Below are 20,959 nucleotides of genomic sequence, written 5' to 3' on the forward strand. Positions count from 1 at the left end.
CCCACCAATACGTGTTTCAGTCAATGATAGGATTCCACATCAGCTGCCACTGTGTTCTCCCAGGCTGGTTTTTTATAAAGTCGTTTTCGCTAGTAAATTATAATTTAGTGCCTGTACTTTATCGGAAGAACTTAACTAGTCCCTGTAGTTTAATATAGTAATTAACCAATCCTTGTGTTCATCTTAGTAAGTTGGTCCCTCTTTTTCCCATGTTGAACTAGTTTATAAGCCACCCTAGTCAGATCAATTTTTTTTAACGTAATAAAAAATATAAAAGTTATAGATAATAGTTTGATATTTTTATTACATTCAATATAATATATTAATTTTAAAATCTTTTAATTCAACATTTTATTTAACCCGAATTTAAAATCAAACAATATATAAGTTATCATAACTTGAGAAAATTAACTTGGTCGATCTAAAAGCAATTTGGCCAGCAATAAAAAAAAATAAAAATAAAATTAAGAGAGAAAAGATGAAATTGACATAAAATAATCTCTCGATCCGACTTCTTGTTTAGCCATGATTTAAAATTAAATTGTATAAGAATTGTTTTGATATAATCTAATTAACTTGGCTAATATAAAAGCAACATGAATAATTTTTTAAAAAAATATCTAATAATAAAACTGAAAAAATAAAATAAAATAAAAAGAGAGGAATGGAAAAAAAAAAGGAGGTCAATTGAAAAAAAAAAGGGATTGAGTAGGGGGACAATTAAAAGAAAAAAAAGGCGAAGCTTCACTGTATATTAACATGAATAGTGAAATTCTATTATATTATTTTACTCATTACACTGCAAGTAGGATAAAAAAATTAATATAAAAAAATAATATTTAAGTGATGAGAAATTCTTTAACATTATTATTAAATTCATTTCAACAAGTAAAACTTAAAAAAACTTATTTCATATACAAATTTATGAGCTTTAAAATAATTGTTTAATTAATAATATGTTGAAAAACAAATATCAGAATCAACTCGAATTAATTTATCAAATTAATAGGTTTAATAAAAATTATTTTTTATTTAATTTATTTATATAATAAATAAAAAAACAAGTGCTTAGCCTTTTCTGAATTATTATAAAATCAATTTTGTTACAATATATTATTTCCAAACATTCTTAAAAAAAACCCTTAAAAAAGGGCCACATGGGCAAAAATAAAATAAAATGAATGAACATTGAAGGTAAAAAAAAGAACGAATAAAGTTTCCAAATAAATAAATAAATAAATAAAGTTTAAAAAAAAAGAATGAAAAGAAACAAAAATTAGACAACCAGTAGAATTCAAACCTGTCTGGGAAAGAAAAAGAAACTTTCAGTCAATTATTTTGACCATTTGGATACATGGGCAATTGTTGATACACGTGCCAATTTTTTCTTTAAACAATATTTGTCTTTTTAAAAACAAAAGTGGAAGACGATGGTCTTCTGTAATCTAGATTCGGGGTCGCCAATGGAGGCTGGAAAATTATAGGTTGTGTTTTTTCTTGTTAAAAACTTATTTTTCACTATATTTTCACATAAAACCATTGAAATAACACCTTTAAAACATAAAAAAACAAACATATAAACATAAAAAAAAAATCTAGAAACACAAAATTAAACCAGCCAATATTTTTCTTTATCACCCTTGATCTATTTTTTAAAAAATATTAAGATTTAAAATAATCATCATTAAATATTCTTTGTTGAATGTAATATTCTTTGTTGAATGTAACTTCTAGACGTCAAAATTGATTTTTTCAATGGCTGACATCCATGTGAATACTTGGCTTTCTTTTTTTTTATTGGATTCTAGAAATTTTCTTTCTCTTCTCTCTAACTCATTGATTGAAAAATAAAAATAAAAAACTTTTGAACTAGAATTAAATTTTGAAAAAAATATCGGGACTATTAAAGTTGAAAAGTAAAAGTTGGAGGATGGAAATGATTTTTTTTCCACAAAGTTTAAATGAGTTATAATATTTCTTCATGTTTCACATTGGGGTCCCTATCATTTAATATTTCTTTCATTAAGTAATTTTGACAAGTTGGTTACTAAATTGGACATAGAAGGATACAATTGAAAAATAATAAATTTTGATAACCAAATTAAAAAAAGCCACAGCATTTCAGTATTCATTATTGCAATGAAATGCCAAGGTCCTTTTGTATATGACTAGATATGGTGAATGCGTATTGTCGCGGGCCAAACAAATATTTTTTTACGTGATAGGTTAAAAAAATTTAAGTCCCAGGTCATTTGTTAAGTTGGTAATTTAAATATTTACAAAATAACAATAATAAATAAACTGGAAAAAAACAATGAAAAAAAAAAACAGTACACTCAAACCTATTTGGATTATTAAACAACTTAATGCTAACTTAACTGAAGAAAAACAGGAAAACAAAAGGTTAAAGTTTTTTTTAAAAAAACATCAGCATAAAAAAAAGGAAGAAAACCAAGCAAACCTAGTCGAACCTTCTAAATCTGGTTTAATATAAAAAACTTACAACTTGTTAAATCATGAGTTCGAGTTCAATTAAAAAGTTTAAATATCATCTAATTTAATTTTGAAAGATAGAATCGTTGAAAAAACTATTAATAACAAAAACTTGCAAAAGAAAAGGAATAGCAAAAAAAATAATAGGGCTAAAATCTTACAGGGAAAAACCCAATGAGGATGGAATCTAAACAAAATTATCGCAAACAAAAAAAATTACAATTAAAAGAATTAAGACCAAACTTGAAAGATTAAAAAATTATAGGGGGTTAAATTAAAATTTATTTGTAATGTAGTAGATTACTTATAGATTAAAAAAGATAATGGTGAAATAGAAAAAGGATTGTTGAGTGTTAATTCAATAGAATCAAACCAAAAAAAATAAAAACAAAAAAGTTAAAAAAAAGTGAATTAAACCGAAAAAAAATAAAAACACAAAAGTTAAAAAAAAGTGAATTAAACCGAAAAAAAATAAAAACACAAAAGTTAAAAAAAGTGAATTAAACCAAAAAAAAATAACAAAACAGAATTAAAAAAAAAGATAAAAAATAAGACAACATAAATTTAGAAAAGAGAAAAAAACAAGGCAAACCTCTTTAATCTAGTCTAATCTCTAAAAGTTGCTTCTCGTGAATTTCTTTACCTAGATTCAATCAAGAAGTATATTTATTAACTAATTTAATGTTGAAGAATGAGATAAGTAGAAGAATATTAAAAAACAAACCTTGCAAAAACAACAAAAAGAATGAAAATAAAATTTAATAGAAAAAACCCTATGAGAATGCAATTTAATGAAAAAAATAAAAAAATAATGCCAAATAAAATAAATATCAATTAAAAAAATAAGAACCAAATTTTAAAGATTAAAAAAATCATATGAAGTGAAATTGAAAACATCTGTACAAATAAAGCAAACCCAAACAAACAACCTAAACATGGTCAAATTTTAAAAAACTCGCAATTTATAAAACCCTAGATCTAGGTCCTATCAAAAAGTTTATTATAAGCTAATTTAAAAATATATATTTTTAAAACATGTCAATAAAAAAAAAACCTCGAGCGAACTCGGTAACCAACTTGGATCAACAATTGAAACACATGATAGAGAACATGGAATTCAGTTGACACTATAAATTCAAAAACAAAAAAAATACCTCCAAAAAAATATTCAAAAATAAATGCTTTTAAAAAAGATGGAAGTCGACTTGGGCTAATCCTTCAGATCTATTACCCGAGTCATGAGACCGAGTGATCTTATTAAAAGTAAACCTGAAAAACAAAGCAAAATTCTTAATTAAACAATTATTGAGGGATGAATTTAAGAAAAAAAATCAATCAAAAAACAAATGCAAAACAAAAACAAATAGCAAATAAAAGAATTATAATTAAATTCAACATAAAAATGAAATAAAATTAAATGTTTAGGGAAAAATCAAATGAAATTAAATGTTTAGGAATTGAATTATAAAAAATACAATTACTAAAATAACCCTACATAATCCTCGAAAGATATTTATTTCATGGTGAAAGATCACCTTACTCTCAAAGTAAAGATAAAATATAAAATGATCAGTGGGCAAAATAGTAATTATATTATTGTAAAAATAGTAATATAGGTCTTGGGGTACAATAATATCTCTACGGGGGTTAGTTTTTTTTTTATATAATAATATTGATTGCCAAGTGATTTGAACAAATTTAAACTCGTGATTATTTAGTTATAAAGGCTATGATTTCATGTCAAAAAAATATCTTAACTCCAAGTTTAAACTATTAGGTGAGGTCCTAATAATAATTTTATATTTTACTCTATAACACATATATTTTAAGTAAAAATTATTTGGACTTAGAGCTCACACAGACTTATACTATTTTATACTTAATTTTATTAATTAAAATGAAAAACGGTAATCAAATTTTTGATATTAGCTATATCAAAAAACTATCTTAACCAAGAGTTTAAATTATTATATAAGATCACAAGAATAATTATTTATTTATAGTTTATAGATCACTCTAAAAAAATTTCCTCATTAGGCAAAACCTTATGATACCTCTTTCTTTTTCAATAAACAAAAACAATTATTAATGCAATCCTCCAATAATTTCCATTAATGACTATGATTAATCCAAAATATGCACATAAATTTTCTCATCCCTTGTATTAATGGCATCATCAACCTATATGTCACTTAGACGAGACAATACCCAAATATCAAAAGTCTTTGGTCGCGGTCACCAATGCATAATGCATTACCTAGTTACATGATCGTGTAAGGTTTGGATAATCTATATATCTTAAAGATGCTTGTTTTTTATCTGTAAAACTTCAAAACTGTTCAAAATATTTCAATCTAAAAAAGAAGAAAAGTTGAGGAAGATGAATCAAAATCTTACATAAGCAAAAGTCTGTTTTAATACGGTGCTAGACTATATATGCCATAGATCATATATGTATATGGTCGGAGATTAAAAAAGATAATTTAGAGCTTGTTTGACAGTGTGGTTGCGGGTGCTTTTCAAATAACTTTTCGTGCTAAAATACATGCCAATGATTTTTTTTTATTTTTTAAAAATTATTTTTGACATCAGCACATCAAAACGATCTAAAATGTACAAATCATATTAAATTTTAGAAAAAAAAATTAAATTTTTTGGGAACGCGGGTTGAACCGCGTTCCCAAACACTCCCTTAATCTTTAATTGATAGGTTGGAAGCATTTGAGTTCATTTTATTGGATTTTTATTTAACTATTATATTTCAAACTTTATTTTAATTTTAGTGATTCGTTACCCTAATATTTATTAGTAATGGTTTAATTAGGATTTGCTTGATATTATTAAAGTATATTTTTTAAATGAGATTGACACTTTTTAATGATTGATTAAAGAATTTGTAGACATACATTTGTCCTCTTTTTTCTTTGGTTACCTCTTCTCCTTTTCTTCTCTTCTTCTTTTATTCTCTTCTCCTCTTTGATTCATTGTTATTCCTTATCATATGTATTCAATGCTCTTATTCTTGTGTGAGAGTGCGTGCATGCGTGCATGCATGTTACGGAGTATTACTTGCAAAATTGCAGATTTCTGCCAAAAAAAAAAAGATTTTAATTGGAAGGAAAGAATCTGTGCTGTAAATTAATGCACGTCGACTCCATAAAGAAGCGTATATATACACTTCAATTCACTAAATACGGCAAAACTATGCTTACCTTTTAAATGCATCTAGTTAATTAGTGAACATGCTTGAAGCCGAAGATGATTTTGACATTGCCCCCTCCACTCCAAAATTCCGCTTTCTACTTTTAGAAGAGCATGTCGATCAACCATTTTTAGCAACGTCCGTAAATGAGGCGAAGTCAGTGCTTCTAGACTCCAATATAACCTCAAAGCATCAAACTAAAGACACGCCATTATAATCTCTAGCTCTCCTTCTTGTAACAAACCTCTCTCTTTCCCTTCTCGTTGCAACAAAACCCTCATAGGAATATGGTAGATCAGACATCCAAGAAACCCCATGCCATCCTCGTACCCTACCCTCTTCAAGGCCATGTCATCCCATCAGTTCACCTTGCCATCAAGCTTGCATCTCAAGGTTTCACCATCACCTTCATCAACACCCACGCCTTCCATCACCAAATCTCCAAGGCTCAGCCCAATAGCGAATCCGACATCTTCACCAAGGTCCGAGAATCAGGGCTTGATATTCGGTACGCAACTATATCCGACGGGCTTCCCGTTGGGTTCGACCGGTCGTTGAACCATGACCAGTATATGGCAGCCCTATTGCATGTGTTCTCGGCCCATGTGGATGAGGTGGTCGGCCAGATTGTAAAGTCTGACGACAGTGTTCGATGTTTGATTGCTGACACATTTTTTGTATGGCCATCGAAGATTGCAAAGAAGTTTGGTTTGCTCTACGTTTCCTTTTGGACAGAACCAGCTTTGGTGTTTTCCTTGTATTACCATATGGATCTTCTAAGGATAAATGGTCATTTTGGTTGTCAAGGTAACTTGTTTATGTCCATGTTTATTCATGTCAATCAAACAATATTATTATTTCAAGTACTAGCTAGTTTCTTACTAGATAGGAATATATGATCATCAGGTTTTGGTAAATTTTGTGACTAGATTGCCGGGAGGACATCATAGATTACATACCAGGAGTTAAGGCAATAGAACCGATGGACATGACATCATATCTTCAAGAGGCAGAGACAACTTCAGTTTGCCATCAAATCATTTTCAATGCCTTCAACGACACTAGAAGTGCAGATTTTGTTGTATGCAATTCGGTGCAGGAACTTGAGGTCGAGACTTTGTCAGCTCTACAAGCCGAAATGCCCTACTATGCAATTGGACCCCTTTTCCCTAATGGCTTCACCAAGAGCTTTGTGGCCACTAGCCTGTGGTCCGAGTCCGATTGCACCCAGTGGCTTGATGAAAAGCCTCGTGGCTCAGTCTTGTATGTTTCATTTGGTAGCTACGCACATGTTACAAAAAAGGACCTTGCACAGATTGCAAATGGGCTTTCCCTTAGCAAAGTGAGTTTTGTTTGGGTGCTTCGAGCTGATATTGTGAGCTCTGATGATGCTCATCCCCTGCCTGATGGATTTGAGGAAGAGGTTGCTGACCGCGCGATGATCATACCTTGGTGCTGTCAAAGAGAAGTGTTGCCCCACCATGCGATCGGAGGGTTCTTAACACATTGTGGATGGAATTCCATTCTAGAAAGTATATGGTGTCAAGTTCCATTACTGTGTCTCCCTTTGCTGACCGATCAATTCACTAACAGGAAATTAGTGGTTGATGACTGGAAGGTAGGGATCAATTTGAGTGATAGAAAGTTTGTCACTAAAGAGGAAGTTTCAAGCAATATCAACAGTTTGTTCAGTGGAAAATTAGGGAACGAATTAAGAACCAAAATCAAGGAGGTGAAGAAAACATTAGAAAATGCGTTGTCACCCGGAGGATCCTCAGAGAAAAATATGGCTCAGTTCATCACGGACCTAAAGAATAAGATTAGTGACAAGATGGGCCAACCAAACAAATCCATATGCAATGACAGCTAAAACTACTATTCCTTTTTCGTTTTTGGGTTATATACGGTGTTTTTTTAGCAGTTTTCAATCTGGCAAGGATAAGGTATCCATATTATAAAATCACAAGAACAAGCAACTTTGGAAGTGTTTGGAAGCATTTTGATTGTCCCTTTATAGTAGCCACTTGGTTGAGGAATCAAAAGAACAATAAGTTGTCTTAACTACGTATGAAAGCTCATCCAGACTATCTTGACAAATGGGTCTGAGAAACTCAGATGAAGACACTGACCAATGCTCTTTTTTATTGTATTCATATTTTCCTGTCTAATGCTAAACCGAAACAGGCAGATGAAATTTAAGGTTAGTTACACAAGACTTGACAGTACAATTACCATTCACCTTGGATTGTCTGTATCTCGATTACACCGGCAAAACTTTACTATGGATTCGTTTTTCCCTACACGAAAATGCAGTACAACAAGCACTAGAATGCGATACCCAATCGCCATGAGAAACAACACCAGCAAATTCTCCCATTTGGAATTACTGTCAGGAGAGATGTCGTATGCACTACGGAGGGCCTGCAATCCCGAAATACTCCTTACTTCCCCAACAGCAAACGAAGTTTCCAGGTACTCGTTCTCCAAAAGCCCCTGCAACAACAAAAACAATGACACATCTAAGATACTGCCAGAAACATGATCTCACTCCAACAGCTGCAACTGCTTCCAATAAATGAAAATTTATAGGGAAAAGGAAAATTTTAATATGTTTCTAATAGTCAGGATTTTTGTATTGAATTGATTGAGCAATAAAAAATCAAGCCAATTATAACGTTAATTTAGAAACACAGCTAGTCAGATGGACACAATTGAACTCATTTACATGCAAACTTGCCTGAATAGAGTAAGTGTGAAAAGCAATATAGGATACTGGATATGTCCACACTGGTCCTGGCAAGACACTTCGAATTCTAAAATACCCAGCAGAAAGCATCATTACAACCTGAATGCCATCCAGACCATCAATCAGATTAAGGAATGTCATCTCATTAATCAATACAAAATATGCACGTACATCATTGAAACATTGATCACCTCAACTTAATTATCACTTTGCAATGTTCATGTCCACTTGAGTAGTAACTTGCATATATGCATTAGAAAGGTCATCAAACACCATACAAGACAATCTGACTAAACATTTGAGATGAATTGAAATTTTGATTTTTGCAATCAGCATTAGTCCTCTAATACAATTGTACTATCTTCTCCAGGATATCCCAGCTAAATGAGAGAGGTAGATAGATACAAGTTGACACCAGCACCAAAAGGAGTGTGTAATTGCATGTGTGTGCCATGAAAATATTTATCTGCTGTTGTATTAAACTCGGCAAAAAGCTAAGCAATTAAAAGTTATTAGCATAAAGCACCGATAATGGAACTCACATGTATGGTTACTAGAGTTGATACACTCCAGAAAACATGTTGCCAAAGGGAAGTGATAACCAGCATTAGTCCTTCATTTACCAGGAGGCACGCAAAGAAATTCAAAACAAAGTACATCAACAAGCTAAATTCGTCTTGCAAGCCTATGAGGAAATACAAGACAAGACTTGATGAAATGGAGATGAGAAAGAGGAATGGTATGCTGGAGAGAAGTTGCCCAAGTAAAAAGACAAGTGCTCCTGAATGCCTATTTGATTCTTCACATGCATATATCTGCAAAACAGGCAACCAGGTTGACCAAATCACATACACGAGAAAGATGAACCTCATACAGGCAAATGATGACTAAAAGAAGAAAAACCTCTATCGATTACATTTTACACTTTTGTCATAATCAACTTTTTATGCTCACATTGAAGAACTTTTAACTTAGTTATTTATTTGGTATCTAGTTCACATGATGTATAATCAACAAACTTAATAAATAATGATTTATTTCATTTGGTGCCTCTACATAAAGCACCTAACGTTTTACTTGAGACAACGTTGGATGATATCAAGACTTTATTTTTTCAGCCTCTTTCTACTGCTTTTCTCCCTTATCTATACCTCCATCTTTCTCCATCTCCTTCTTGTTCGGCATCACTTAAGCTCCCAATGCAAACATATAAAAGCTTTATTGCGACCTAGATGAGCCAGAAGACTTGTACATATGCCAAGAAATAGGGGTGAGCAAAAAAACCGAAAAAATTGGAAAACAAATTACTGAAAAAACCAAACCGTGAAAAAAAACCGATTAAACCGATTAGAATTTTGAAAAAACCGACTGATTCGGTTCAGTTTCGGTTTTATAAGCCTGAAACCGAAAAAACCGAACCGAACCCAAACCGCAAAAAAAAACCAAGCCAAACCGGAAAAAAACCGAGCCAAACCGGAAAAAACCGAGCCAAACTGGTTTGAACTGGTTTTTGTTCTAAAATAATCGAACCGAAACTGGTCGGTTTGAACCGGTTCCGGTTCGGTTTTTTTTTAAAAAAACCAGTTTGGTTACTTTTTTTTTATAAAAACCGAACCGAACCGAAAATGATCACCCCTACTAGAAAAAATTAAATAAAACAAAGGAAGCTCCGTTCGTCTTTTCTAATTTGGAATGCCACCCAATTATAATAATAAAGAAACTAGCATAGTATATCATCTTGACACCCTTATCATTATTCAGGGACCAGTTACAAGTTCATGAAAGCTACCAAAACAGTTCTAAGATTTTCATGAGAAATTACAAAGGTTTCATTTGGGATGTCAAAGGCAACTATATAATCCACAGAACTCTATATGAGATCAACTTTAGATATTAACAGCCAACAGAAGCAGCAACAGAATACCTTGATTTCATTCAAAAGCGCAGGTACACCTGCAATGCTTAGAAGTGAAGTAAATGATACAAATACAAAAATTGCAGCCACCCTTGCCTGCAAAATGGGAGAGGAGATAAGAAATTGATCCGTGCACGTCACCAGAGCAAGAGAGACAGTGCATGTGCATGAATGAAGACAATAACCATGAAAAACAAGGTCAAGAAGCAGCGATGTAACAGAAATTGTTCTTAAGCTATGAGATGAACAGTTAGCACAGAAAATGAAAGATAGATAACAGCATGGATCCATGCCAATCAGGAAGTTCAAAGAATCAGATATTCATGGAAAATCTGTACAAGTCAGACATCAGAACTATTTCCTATGAGGCCTAAGTAGTAGTAGGAGTGGTGAGAGCCACCTGCTGAATATCAAGCGGATTTTTTTTTCCCAGAAGAAGAAAGCTTCATCATGCTGGGGTTAGTTACAGGAATAGTTACAGTAATAGCTGCTGCTACAATGACGCAGACAATTTGATGTGCATGTCTAACTAGACCTGTTTCTACTCAAATCACATATCTAATTACAAAAACTTTGATATCATGTCTAATACAATCATGACCAGGTTCTAAAAGACTCGTGGTTATCCTGTTCTTAGTTGGGTACTCATGGATGCAGATTCAGATGCAGTAATGATTTTTGTTTTAAGAAACTCACCACAACTGAAGACAAAGAATGCCCCAAGCCTGAAAAAACTGTACCAATACAGAGAGCAAGGAGCATGTACAGAATAAGGCGAAGCCAGTAGTATTTCCATTCCCTTGACATAGTTAGCAAAGATCTCCAAGTCAAAACTGCAATCCTTGTTGCATTGCTAGCTTTTCCCTTGCTTTTAAGAAGTGGACCTTCCTGCAGAGTTAAATCACATATGATGAGATATATTGTCTAGTCTATAAAAGCAACCATCTGTGGAGCCATGCAAACAGGAGTGATTTCATTATAGCTAATGCTTAAATGCAAAAATGGGGAGTTTGTGCTTCAATGAAAAAAATGGAACTCAATGAAAGTCAAGTGTGAGAGTATTACAGATGTTGAAGGAATTTCTCAGACTAAAAGTTTTCTTCATAATAAAGGAATAATTTATGGAATGGAAAAAAAAAAGAATTATTAAAAGTTTTTTTTATAATAAAAAATTATGAGATGAAAACCCACTACTAGACTGACATCTTTATCAAACTGGAGAGCAGAAAAGAAAAGGCCGAGTGAGGGAGAGCGGATTATTCATGACATGAACCATCATGATTAGCCTTTAGGACTTGGAATATCTCCTTTAAACCATCATTGTATACCTGTCTTTTCCAAAACTAGTTTACATTCTCATCAGAATATGGATGCAACATGACATTATTTTAACTACGAAATACACGCTTTCAAAGAGACATTCGTATGTACCATGCAAAGATACATGATCCAATTCAGTTAAGTTGCCTGCAAAGTGATATAGCAAACTAATTAAGCACAACCAACAGAAACGATTTCTACTTCAATCTAAAATGGCCATACCTTCAAAATCACAATTTGAGGTATCATAGGCCCATATCAGAAAAACCATCTAATAAAGATTTCTACAGCTGGTTTGCTTAAGTTTCCTTGTACATGCAGGATCAAATTTCCTAGGAAAGTCAAGTTTCTGACTACTGTCAGATTGATCCTAACAACATGACAGTAGAGGTAAAACTGCATCAAAACCTCCTTGTTTAAAGCGTGCAGTGCAATGATCTTGATATTATAAAAATATTTAGCACACAAAAGCTAATTTCAAAGCATTATGTTTTTGAAGTGAAACTTGTATTTGCATCTGGATATGACCACGCACACATGCATGTACTCACACACATGCCCAAAGGCATTAACACATAAACGAGCACATCTACATGGCTGCACTTATAAGGCTAAATTTACAGCAAGCTACCTTCTTCTTCACATAATGATATCAGAGGAGTTAGTTGTCTATCTAAAGATAGATATGCCAATTACAATCTATATTTGTAAATATCTTATTCTTTCCCTTGTTAGGATATACTAGCTATAGGCTAATTGTTAGGAAAGTATGTATGTTGTAGGTTATTTATTTTATAAGAGGTAAAGTTTAGCTTGCATTTGTAATCAAGATAAATAGCGATTCTCTAAAGGAGCACAACTTTTCCTGCTCAAAGTTTTCTAAGTTTGTCATGGTATCAAAGCCTTTCTTAACAAAAATCTAGTTCTGTCTTTGTTTGTCTTCTGTGTCTTTTGTCCTCAAGTCCATCGTAGTCCTAGCACAGTCCTTTATTCTCAATTATTCTAGATCAAACAATCTCGGCATTATGTCTTCAGAAAAGTCTGGAACTTGGTTTATTTTAATGGCAAGAATTACTCATCAAGGGCATTCCACTTCATGATATTTGTCAAAGGGAAGAATCTATAAAGGCTATGATGATGGCAGCAGCCCTGCCCCTGACAAAAACATTGATAGGGAACACGCCAAATGGGAGGTTACAGATGCACAAGCACGACATGGATTTTAGGATCTGTCAAATCCAACATCATCTTAAATCTTCGATCCTCCACACCTGTGGTTGAGATAGTGGAATTATCTCAAGAAGCTTTACGGTCAACAAAAACTACTTGTCGGTTCCAGCTTGAACATGACTTGGCTAGTCTTCAACAGGATAGTCTTTTTATCTCTGAATTTTGCTCTAGTTTCATGAATCTTTGGGCTGAATATAATAATATAGTTTATGCTACTTTACCATCTGACGATCTTTGTTCTGTTCAATTTGTTCATGAAACTACTAAAAGGGACCAATTTCTTATGAAATTACAATCTGAATTTGAAGGCACCAGATCTAATCTTATGAATTGAGAACCAGTTCCTTCCTTAGATGCATGCCTCAATGATTTGTTTCGTAGGAGCAATGTCTTCTCACTCAGACTGTCATAGAACAACAGTTATCAACCCTAGTTCTCGTGGCTTATTTTTTCCCTACTGGTTCTTCACTCCATCTCCACGTCTACAATGATGTTGATTGGACCAGTTGTCCAAATACTAGGAAATCTACTACCAGCTGGTGCATGTTCCTAGGTGGTACGTTTATCTCTTGGAAATGCAAGAAACAAGACTCTGTCTCCAAGTCATCTACTAAGGTTAGGTATCATGCCATGTTTGCTGTCTACTCTGAGATCATTTAACTTCGTGGTCTTCTCACAAAGCTTGGCTTTTCCCAGGTTCAAGCTACACCTCTGCATGCTGACAACACTAATGTCATCCAAATTGCTTGCAATCCTATCTACCATGAATGCACAAAGCATCTAGAGGTTGACTCTCACTCCATACAAGAGGCCTTTGATCGTCAGGTTATTACACTCCCATGTATCACTACTACTCTCCATGACTCGTCAACGCCATCATTTTCTTGTTAGCAAATTGATGCTCGTAGACCTACCAACATCAATTTAAAGGGATGTCAAAGGAATTAGTTGTCTATTTAAAGACAAATTTGACAATTACCTTCTACATTTGTAAATATTTTATGATTTCCTTTGTTAGGATATATTAGTTGTAGGCTAGTTGTTAGGAAAGTATGTATAAGGTAGGTTAGCTATTTTAAAGGAGCTAAAATTTAGCTTGTAACCATATTCAAGATAAATAGCGATTATCCAAAGAGGGAACACAACTTTTCCTGCTCCAAGTTTTCTAAGTTTGTCAAATGAGACATGGATAAGCTTGATTGTTTTTGTGTCAAGTTAAACACTCAACATGTGGCATACCCCATATGGTCATATGTTACAAAATCATAAAAAATAAGCCTTTCATAACATCAATCGATAAAATTTTGACCTTAAATCCATCCAACACCAATCCTCTTCAGCATTTGATCAATATCCAGGAGTCAATAACCAAAGCATCACCGGAATAATCCAAAAAAATTAATTATAGACACTAGGGCACCATCTAGCCTTCCAAGGCATTGACATAGCTATCCAGGTGCAAAAACAAAAGGATGGATTCATTCATTACCCACAACCCATAAAAGAATGAGCTAACGACATCCATTCAAGTTTCTGTCAATATTACACGACAATCAATAATTATGTGCACAGTGGAAGATGAGTATATAGACAACCATTAAACATAGTGTAATAAGAGAAGATAAATGACAATACCCTTTCAGTGAGTCTCAATATCATGGTTTCAACTGCAGCAGCATTAGCTGATGATTTATAGGTTGCTTCTAGGGTACGTATGGCAACAGCAGTGTCCATGTTCACTGATGAAAAATCTCCATGGTCATCCTATGACAATGATTCCATGTCCAGTAAATGTCAAAATGAGTACATGTTATAACTTCAAAAATCAGTCTCACTGTTTCCAATGCGTCTTTGATGGTGCCATCAATAATAATAATAATAATAATAATTACTCAAGTACCTGCCAGTTTTTGCACATTGCAATGATCCTGTCAAAATCCGTGTTTATTGCACGTAAGAAGTGATCAGAAGGGCTTTGCATAATTGGGCAAGGAAATCCAGCATTTGAGAAGTGCTTCGTCAAAATAAATATGTCAATTAGTATCCATATAAATATAATGCTCTCTTTAATTCCAAGAAAAAGAAAAAAAAAATATCTTGGGAGTTCTGTGCATAACTAATGCTAATTTGATACTGCATTTTATCGCAACCAAATGAAGCATGAAATAAAGAACACAGTACCTCAGTTGCATACATATGACACTAAACTATAAAATGGTCATATGATACGGGCTTCACTCATTTTGAAATTATGTTCTTTAATAGAAACTGAAACAAAAGGTAAGATCAAATTCCAAGCATCCCTTACTTGAAATTAACTAATGTTAATTTGATACCACATTTTATCGCAACCAAATGAAGCACGAAATAAAGACCACATAGTACCTCGGTTGCATACATATGACACTAAACTATAAAATGGTCATATGATATGGGCTTCACTCATTTTGAAATTATGTTCTTTAATAGAAACTGAAACAAAAGGTAAGATCAAATTCCAAGCATCCCTTACTTGCAAGCAGGACAACGTTTCTCCAAAAAATAAGGTGTTTCCATTTGAAAGTAGGCAGATCCGATCAAAGAGACCAAATACTTCAGTGCTACTCTGGTAAATGGTAAAGATAAGAGTGCACCCCATGCTAGCAAGTTTCTTTAATGTAACCATCATCAGAAGGGCAGAGACACTGATTGAGGTAAAGTCATGAAATTAGATAGTCAATACTTACAGGAAGAAAGACATGAATTATTATGAGCACGCAGAGCTATGACCCCATAGAGATATGAAAACAGTAAGGCCATTAACAATTTTGAATAAAAAAATGACAAATAATAATTTCTTGGTACCAAAGTTCACATAAAGTTAGTTAAACTTTCTTTGCTGACAACAGTCATATTTCCTCAGTCATGCCAAGTACTTTGGTCCACAAGTTCTGATTTTTTTGGAGTTTCCATCACATTTTAAGATGCAAAGTAGGAAAAGATCCACAATTCATGCCCATTCCTCATACACATGTAATCAAAGTGGTTTAGCAGCATCGAATCTATGTTCTTCTAAAGAAATAAGCCTAAGCCGCTTGTTCCTACCCTTGATAGAGTGCTTCAAATCAACAGTGCAATAAGCCATGCCATCATGCACAATACTCATGTAGGATGGATGTAAGAAAATGATACGAGTAAACTTAATTGAGATAGGACGGAGAAGAAAGCAATAAACCTGTCAAGATGATAAAGAGGTTCATCTATAAATAAGATATGTGGCCTCATTACAAGCTCCCGGGCAATGCTAACACGCCTTCGCTCACCACTCGGAAGGCCCTTAAAATAACAATGTCCTCCGATCAGTTTGTTTGCATAATCACTCAAAGACATGGCACGAATGGCATCCTCTACCACACTCTTTTTCTGGCAGAAGAAGCCAGGAAGTTGAAGCAGTGCAGAGTAGTATAAGTATTCTTGGACAGTGAGAGATCCTATCAGAGCAGTTTCCCTCTCAACAAAACCCTACAAATTGGAAGATAATTCAAGGTCAAAGGCCCTGACTTTGCTACAAATAACAACATTTAGTTCTATCATGGAAGTGCAACTTTAACTGTCTGTCTCAAGACAATTTCCTCGTTAACAGTAACAGAACTTAATTGGCAAAATAAAACAGCTATAATTTATCATTCGATACTTCCAAGATGGAGAAGCATCCTTTCCAGTTATGAAAGAATCTAAAAGTTTTAAGCATCCAACCTTGGTTCCAGACGTGCACGCGTGCACGCACTATTCCAAATCATGATGTAAGCTAAAGTCAACACCAAGAAGGTCCAGTGGAAGTGGGATTGATCTTATTGATAATGCAAATGTTTAAGATAAGAGATCAAAAGGCAATACACTAAACACTGTGAAAATGACCACCGATAGGGTGGCATACCAGGTTCTCATTCAAACTTAAAACATCAGATGTCTTTTTAGGACTATCCTAGTGCCATTGAGTTTACAAGCACACTCCCTTATGCACATGCATGTTAATATATCAATGCAAAATAGTGGCCACCTATTACAAAGAAAACAATGGTTGGAATTAGGGTGCTGGTCACAAGTATAGAGTATAGACTAATCATTTTTTTTCCTTTTTTATCTTTGGACAACTCACCAACATGGATGAATGTCATTAACATAGAAATCTATAAGAGGGCCATAAAGATGCATTTGAGTTTTCTCAACCTGCATAGCCTTGTATGATGCTAGATTTTCAGCATGTAAGTTCAGAAAGTATGTGCCTTAGCTATCAAATGACACGTAATCAATCAGATTGCGTAATATTATATGCAAAATCCAGACTTGACAATGCATTCCTCATAATAACTTGCTCCTATTTAGCATACCAACCATAAATCATGATCTAAAAACTGTACAGAAATGGAGATAGAAGAGGGGGGCAGATAATTCATAAAGAAAAGAAGAAAACATAACAATCCACAACCCACATTGGTCGTGTACCATATTGATTCTTAGTACATCATGAGGCTCAGTGATGCCAAGAGGATATTGGCCAAAACTTCTGGGGATGATTTCCCTGAAGGTTACAGAATCAATAACAAAAAACTAATCACATCAATAACAAGACAGCCTTACCAATTTGTACAACCTTTTGAAGTTAACAGGACCATTGATTAGAAATAGGATAACACCGCAAAGCCAAAACATGTATATAACTATATTGCTCTCAGCTCCTTGAGACACAATAATGTACTAAGACTAAAGGAAGAGCGACCAAGAATGTTTTGAAGTCACATATTAAAAAAACAAGAAGAAATGAATCATATAAGGAAGAATATCAAAACTGCAGCAGAGGATATTTCTATCTTACATATTTAAAGACCAAGAAAAAATAAATCATAGAAATATCAAATCATAGAAGGAAGAATATCAAGACAGCAGAGTTGGAGGAAACCCAATGAAAAAAATCAAATTGATAGAGAGAAAAAATGATCCAATAGCAAGAGAATATACATCGAACTTACATATGAGCCGTAACACATGCGTGATTTTGCACCATTCACAAAAACTTCACCATACATTCTGGCTGAATGATGCAACCTCCCTGCGGTGTTGAAATTCACTTCTTTAGTTTCAAGCATCCATAGAGAGAATTTAAAGCAAATATTCCAACTTGGTGATAAATGAATAGCATGCTAACCAACCTGCAATAGCCCGTAGCAATGTGGATTTCCCTGATTTTGCAGGACCCATGATGACTGTCATTGTGCCCGGCAATGCATAACCACTTGAGCTCTTGACAACCTTGTCTGAGTACTTCCTTTTCCCTTTGATTGTAACAGTCAAGTCTTTCCAAACAACAGAAGCCCCTGCAATTTTTCTTGCAACAACCGCACCCTCCGGTAATGGTGGGGATGGCAACGACCCACTATTAAGCTTCGACAAAGATGGGGATGCTGGTGTTGTGGCAACATTGATAGAGTCACCTCCTTCCTCCAACCTGACATCAATATCCGTATCCCACTCTGGTGAATCCTCAAATGAGATAGGTTGTCTATGCAAACCAGGCTTCCGCAAGTAGAAGAAGTTACTTGATGGCACCCTACTTGCAGGACTACTCGCTGAAGACGAAGAAGATCTGTAATTATCCGATTGAGATTGTATCTCTTCCATCTCCTACTCCCACTTTTTCTCAAACTCAAAATTGTAGAAAACGTCTACACTTTCACACAAACATCATAGCATCTGTGCTGCTAATCACAGTTTCCAGTTAGTCGACAACTCCCCATCTTCAAGAAATACAAAGTTTCAAACATCAATTAGTAAAAGTGTGCATTCATATCCCTGCATGTTATGGTTATGCACTGAACATTGACAGGCAAGTATAGGAGACACAGTAGAAAAGAAAAGTAAATAAGATTTAAACATTTTGGAATTGTTAAATCAAAGGCCCACAATCAAGTGAGAAAAGAATAGAGTTCTAAGGTACTTTTGAAGGGAAACAAAAACAAAAAAAATAGAAACCCCATTCCCATATTGCTTGTAAGTTTCTCTTTTTTTTTTCTTAAATAAAATGTAGTATAATGATAAACAGCAAGGCAGCACTTCTCAACAGTATAAAGATCCCATTATCACATTACATTCGTAACTAGCCTTATAAAAAAAAATTTAAAAATGAATGAAACAAGAAAAGAAAAAAAATCAAGAAAAAAAATCAGAGTAGCCTTTTCATTTTATGGAAATCTAAATATCATTAATAGACACCAACATCTTCAATTTTCGTTTTCATTTCCTCATTTTTCTTTCTTCCTTTCTTTCTCAGCAACTAAACAGATGGTCAAAAAGAATCAGCTCTTTTATAGAGCTTACATCATAGAATAGAAAATGACAGCAAAATGAAAAAAAAAATAATGAAGAGAAACCAAAACCCCAAATGCTAAACTAAACAAAAGAAATCATTTTGATACAATAAAAAATGATACAAAAAGAGAAAAAATAAAGCAAGCCCATTTATACAAACTCTTTTTGCAGTAACTTATCAAATAGAATTCACTGAAACTTAGAAAACTGCTCTGCCTAGTACTAGTACTCTGTTTTGTTGCCAAGAAAATGCAAAAGACCAAAACTTTGCAGCTCAACGTAACCTAACAACTGCCTGGAGTGCCCCCACGAAAAGAAAAGTAGCTAGCAACTTGAGATTTTCTTGTACTTTCCCTCCTCAGTAAGCAAGTAGAGCCCATGTTAAGCATAAAAACTTCAATGGATAGATAAGAAAGTAACACAAAATGAAGTTGAGGAGAGTAATGTAAAAAGAGACATACCTGGATCTGAATGTGAATAGGATTGTAGGAGTTTAGAGAGAGAGAGAGAGAGAGAGAGAGAGAGGAAGGAGTGAACAGGGAGAAGCTGTCAGTGTGTTCAATAAACACTGAATTTTCCATATTATATTAATTACAGTTCATTTTTGTTATTATTTTGCTTTTTGGGCAAACCAGCAAGGGAGTATTTGAAAACGTGAAGTAAATTGCGTTCTTATAAAATTTTAATTTTTTTTAAATGAAAAAATTATATTTTATTATTTTGATATATTAATATTAAAAATAATTTTTAAAAAATAAAAATAATTATTTTAATATATTTCTAATCAAAAATATTTTAAATCATTATTACTATAATTTTAAATAAACATCCCCAATTAATAGGCAATGAGGTTTTGCCAATTTTGTATTTTCAAACTTTTTTATATCAATTATGTTGTTAAGTAATTTAGATTGTTTTTAATTGAATCATTTATTATAATTTATAACTAGAAAATAGTAAGTTTTCAACAAAATGATATTATTTTCTAAAAAAATACATACAATGAAATGACTTAATTGAGAAATTTTAGAAATTCAAAGATAAAATTAATATAAAAAATATCTTCGAGGGAAAAAATTATCTTTGGAGATTTTTTTAGGTTTATTTTATTATTATTTTAATTGCAAGTAGTTTTTGCATATTAATTTTCCTGTTTGGAGTGTGATTGTGATTGTTTTTCAAAATACTTTTTATTTTGAATGTATTAAAATAATGTTTTTGAATTTTTTAAAATTATTTTTGATATTAGCGAATTAAAACTATTTAAAAAATACAAAAAAAATTAAATCTTTTAAAAATACAGGTTGGCATGCATTTTCAATGCTATCTAAATCTTAAATAGATCATTTATATCTATGTAATACATTTATTAAAAAACAAAAACTACTTTTTAATTGCCTTATCAATGCTAGAAGTGCACAATTTTAAAAAAAATATATTTGATAGTGAAAGAGGTTTGCTTCCTTTTTTAATTTTTATATTTAAATTTCAAAGTTAGTATTTAAAAAAAACATTAAATTTACTTAAATGTATCAAACTAATATAGAAAATATATTTTTAAAATTACCCGACATAATACTTAATTTCAATTATATATAAACTAAACTAAAAATATTTTATCATAGAATAAAAAAATATAGAAAGTTTATTGTCCATGCCATAGACTAATGTGTATTTAAAATTGTGGTAATTTTTCCTATTATGTTTA

The 20,959-nt window shown here is 32.8% G+C and overlaps 2 protein-coding genes across 2 annotated transcripts; one reads left to right on the top strand and one right to left on the bottom strand.

Annotated features, from left to right (window-relative positions):
• Window positions 1–5,982: 5,982 nt before the first annotated feature.
• On the top strand, window positions 5,983–7,565 carry LOC133680074 (UDP-glycosyltransferase 86A2-like). Its single transcript, XM_062102887.1, has 2 exons — window positions 5,983–6,502; window positions 6,625–7,565. The coding sequence occupies exons 1-2, from the start codon at window positions 5,983–5,985 to the stop codon at window positions 7,563–7,565; spliced, it is 1,461 nt and encodes a 486-aa protein (XP_061958871.1).
• A 246-nt stretch (window positions 7,566–7,811) lies between these two features.
• LOC133680401 (ABC transporter G family member 3-like) lies at window positions 7,812–19,830 on the bottom strand. The gene is made up of 12 exons (XM_062103323.1): window positions 19,713–19,830; window positions 18,096–18,680; window positions 17,916–17,995; window positions 16,121–16,407; window positions 15,419–15,590; window positions 14,807–14,920; window positions 14,542–14,670; window positions 11,053–11,244; window positions 10,366–10,452; window positions 8,984–9,256; window positions 8,433–8,540; window positions 7,812–8,188 (listed from the first exon to the last, which is right to left on the bottom strand). Exons 2-12 carry the CDS (start codon window positions 18,562–18,564, stop codon window positions 7,931–7,933), a joined length of 2,169 nt encoding a protein of 722 aa, XP_061959307.1. The 5' UTR covers window positions 18,565–18,680; window positions 19,713–19,830; the 3' UTR covers window positions 7,812–7,930.
• Window positions 19,831–20,959: the final 1,129 nt, after the last annotated feature.

This window comes from Populus nigra, chromosome 19 (genome assembly GCF_951802175.1).
Source record: "Populus nigra chromosome 19, ddPopNigr1.1, whole genome shotgun sequence".
In the NCBI taxonomy this organism is placed as follows: domain Eukaryota; kingdom Viridiplantae; phylum Streptophyta; class Magnoliopsida; order Malpighiales; family Salicaceae; genus Populus; species Populus nigra.

Excerpts from the sequence above, each read along its gene's own strand:
- LOC133680401 (XM_062103323.1), bottom strand. The coding sequence starts at position 18,564 with ATGGAAGAGATACAATCTCAATCGGATAATTACAGATCTTCTTCGTCT. Across the intron at positions 14,671-14,806 it reads CAATGTGCAAAAACTGGCAG|GATGACCATGGAGATTTTTC; the intron begins GTACTTGAGTAA and ends TCATTGTCATAG. Across the intron at positions 10,453-11,052 it reads ATTCTTTGTCTTCAGTTGTG|GCAAGGGTGGCTGCAATTTT; the intron begins GTGAGTTTCTTA and ends CCCATTTTGCAG.
- LOC133680074 (XM_062102887.1), top strand. The coding sequence starts at position 5,983 with ATGGTAGATCAGACATCCAAGAAACCCCATGCCATCCTCGTACCCTAC. Across the intron at positions 6,503-6,624 it reads TGGTCATTTTGGTTGTCAAG|ATTGCCGGGAGGACATCATA; the intron begins GTAACTTGTTTA and ends TTTTGTGACTAG.